A 3,009-nucleotide genomic window follows, 5' to 3' on the forward strand; every position below is an offset into this window, starting at 1 on the left:
CACGCCTTGGCTTCCATATCTACACAGCAAAAGAATTTCACAGGTTTGTGATTGTTTTTTGTGATGCCCTCTACGCGTCTTTGATACCAAATTTATAGACTGAAAAGAGTACTAGGGATAGAAACGGAGTGGGGTAGGGTGAGCGAGTCATCACTTTCATATTTACAATATTTAATTATAACTGGTTCATAATAATTTCTATCACATGTTCTTCCTTTGTCTAATGATCTACTAAATTTAATTTGACCTTTTCTCCTTTAAGGGAATTGATGTCGAAAAGGCCTCATCAATCATTCTGACTCGGCTGCTCGATCCCTTATTTACATATTTTTTGACCACAAATCCTCAGTACTATTCATCCTAACAACCTTCTGCCTGGAATTTCTTCTTTGGAATACATCAGCATGTGGGAGGTCATTAACACGTGTAATTATATGAAACTATTTAAAGCATTGAAGTTCAACTTAACTTTTTTTTATGATCAAAATTTGGAAAGAAAAGGACAAAAAAGACTGCCTTGTCGTTAACACTGTTAAACAAGTATACACTATTGGTTGTGTCCACACACTTGTGCATATAAAGTAATAATTTTTTTAAAATAAATATGATATACATGAAAACATTGAAAAATATTATTTTTTCAAAATTGCGTGTTTGACGGATTAATTTTTTTTTAATTTTTGATATATTTAACATATTGATTATGTGAAAATTTCAGCTCCAGGGTGCAGATTTTGAAACCTAACTACTGGGGCCATGACCATGACCTTCCAATTATAATCAAGTAGGCCTTCACCGTTTTCTACATCAATCATCATAAATCTTGACATTTATCAATATTTTCTACGGTTAAGAAAGGATCTTGTATTATTTTTTCAAAAATTTTTTAAAGGATAAGTTGGATTATATTGATTGAGGATTTTATGATGATAAAGTTGCCGTCCAATAAAGAATGGCTACTAGAGTAACAAAGAGACATTTTTTGAGATCTCAAAAAAAAAAAACTTTTTTTTTTTGAAAATTGATTTTAAAGCCAACCAATATTTTGAGCTACTGAGATATAATAAAATTCCATTTTAAAAAAAACCTAAGTATGAAAAATCTAATTATCTAATTTCCAACATCAAAAAATTAAAATAAATCTCTTAAAACTTAAAATTTTTAATATATATATCATAACCCCTTCCCCTCTAAAGATTAAAAATTAAATAAGTCTTAATATCCTATACGACTATAAGCCTTAAGCTTTAATCTAATTACCTAATTAAGTATGAAGTCTCTAATTAATAATCATCTAACAATTACCTAACTTAAGTCAATGTGTAATTGTTAGGTAAACACTTAGTTAATGTACTTACTCAACAAAAAAAAAATACAGTCAACACTAATTTGTTCCTAAGTTGTGGGTTTTTTTTTTTGTTGAAAAGCATGAGAATTTCATTTCAAAAAAAACACTAAGTTGTGGTATTATATGGATATTTAAATTATATTAGTACCTTCTTTCAATTTTTTTATGTTTTCATATTAATTTTTAATAATTGTTTTTTTTAACTTTCTAACATTAAAAATTATACTAGTTTATCAATGTTATTTTTTTTAATGAAAACATAAAAAAAATTCTAATAAAAAATCGTTTTTCTTAATTTGTATGTAGTTAAATCCGAATGTCTAATTTGAAATAAAGAGAGCATTATTATTTTTATTAATTATTAGTAAATGTTTTAATATTTTCCCAAAATAAGATTATATTAATCATAAAAAAGATATAATATTAATAATTTTTTAAACTAAACTATTAAATAAGTTAAAAAAATAAAAGTTAAAAATATAGTTAAAATCAGTTAAAACCAAATTAATCAACTAAAATTGTTTAAATAGTTAAGTCAGTTAAGAAAAAAATTCAATTGATTTGATTAAATTTCAACATAAAATCAACTAACTCGATTAATAAAATTTTGTATCTGATTTAGCGAATTTAATCCATTTCCCACTTCTATGCCTAGCATAGTTTTCATATTTTGAGCCCCTGTTATATGAATAGGAGTAATAAGCAACAGGGTTGAAGGATTGGTTTGCAAATTACATCAGACTAGGGGCACTGAGCTGGAATGCATACACCAGGCAGTAGGAATTCGATTATATGCTGACAACGTCTACCAACCACCCTTATTTCTAATCTAATCCATCGCCATCAGCAACAGTAAAACATCTTATCAGCTCAGACAAGTTTGTTTGTGAAATTAATTTTCCATTTATTTAAAAAACGGATTTGAATCTTTGATTTTTTTGTAAAGAATAATAGTCTTTGAATCAAGTCCAAATTATTTATATTATTTAGATTTATTACTTTGATTGTGATTAGTTAGGCTAGAGTTAAATGACAAAAAAATTACCCAATGATTATAGCAATATTTATCTGTAATCCTAAAATATGGTTATTAATTAATAATTTATTTTTCATAATTTTTTTAAAAATTTATTTTATATTTAATTATATAAAATTTTTAATTACACTTAAATATTTGATTCAATAATTAGTATATATATAATTTTTATTTAAAAAATTAAATTTCAATTCCCTTCTTTCAAATTTTAAAAAAAATTATATAAACTCAACCCGTATAGCATATTAATGAGAGAATAAAATCATTATAAAATTTCTCAAGGAGTATATGAACATATATATGTCAGGTCCATGTGGGTTACAAAGAAAATAATTTAAAAAATCAAGCCTTATTAATTATTGGAGGAACATGGGCGCATCATCACTGGTTTTTTCTGCGTTGGGGAAGAAAAGCATCTGGAGATCCAAGGCGGGTGGTGTTAACATACTCCTGGGGTAAATGAGCTGGTACACCTGGGACGACCAATCCAATTATTCTAAAAAATATTATCAGCCACCCTTCTTTGTAATCCGGTCCCTCCGTCCTGACTATAGTGAAACTTCTTATCAGCTCTTGCACAGCGTTTATTGTCATGGGAAACACGCTCCAAATCGAGAAGTAGTTC

At 27.2% G+C, this 3,009-nt stretch overlaps 1 protein-coding gene across 1 annotated transcript in view; it reads right to left on the bottom strand.

Moving 5' to 3' along the window:
• Positions 1–2,622: 2,622 nt before the first annotated feature.
• Positions 2,623–3,009, bottom strand: part of LOC110408907 (triacylglycerol lipase OBL1-like) — a 2,915-nt gene continuing 2,528 nt past the window's right edge. Inside the window, exon 5 of the mRNA XM_021418044.2 lies at positions 2,623–3,009. This exon is cut by the window's right edge and continues 23 nt beyond it. Within this exon, the coding sequence (XP_021273719.1) occupies positions 2,766–3,009 (244 nt within the window). The 3' untranslated portion in view covers positions 2,623–2,765.

This window comes from Theobroma umbraticum, unplaced genomic scaffold, assembly GCF_002168275.2.
Source record: "Theobroma umbraticum cultivar Fairchild unplaced genomic scaffold, ASM216827v3 scaffold_44.0, whole genome shotgun sequence".
NCBI lineage: Eukaryota > Viridiplantae > Streptophyta > Magnoliopsida > Malvales > Malvaceae > Theobroma > Theobroma umbraticum.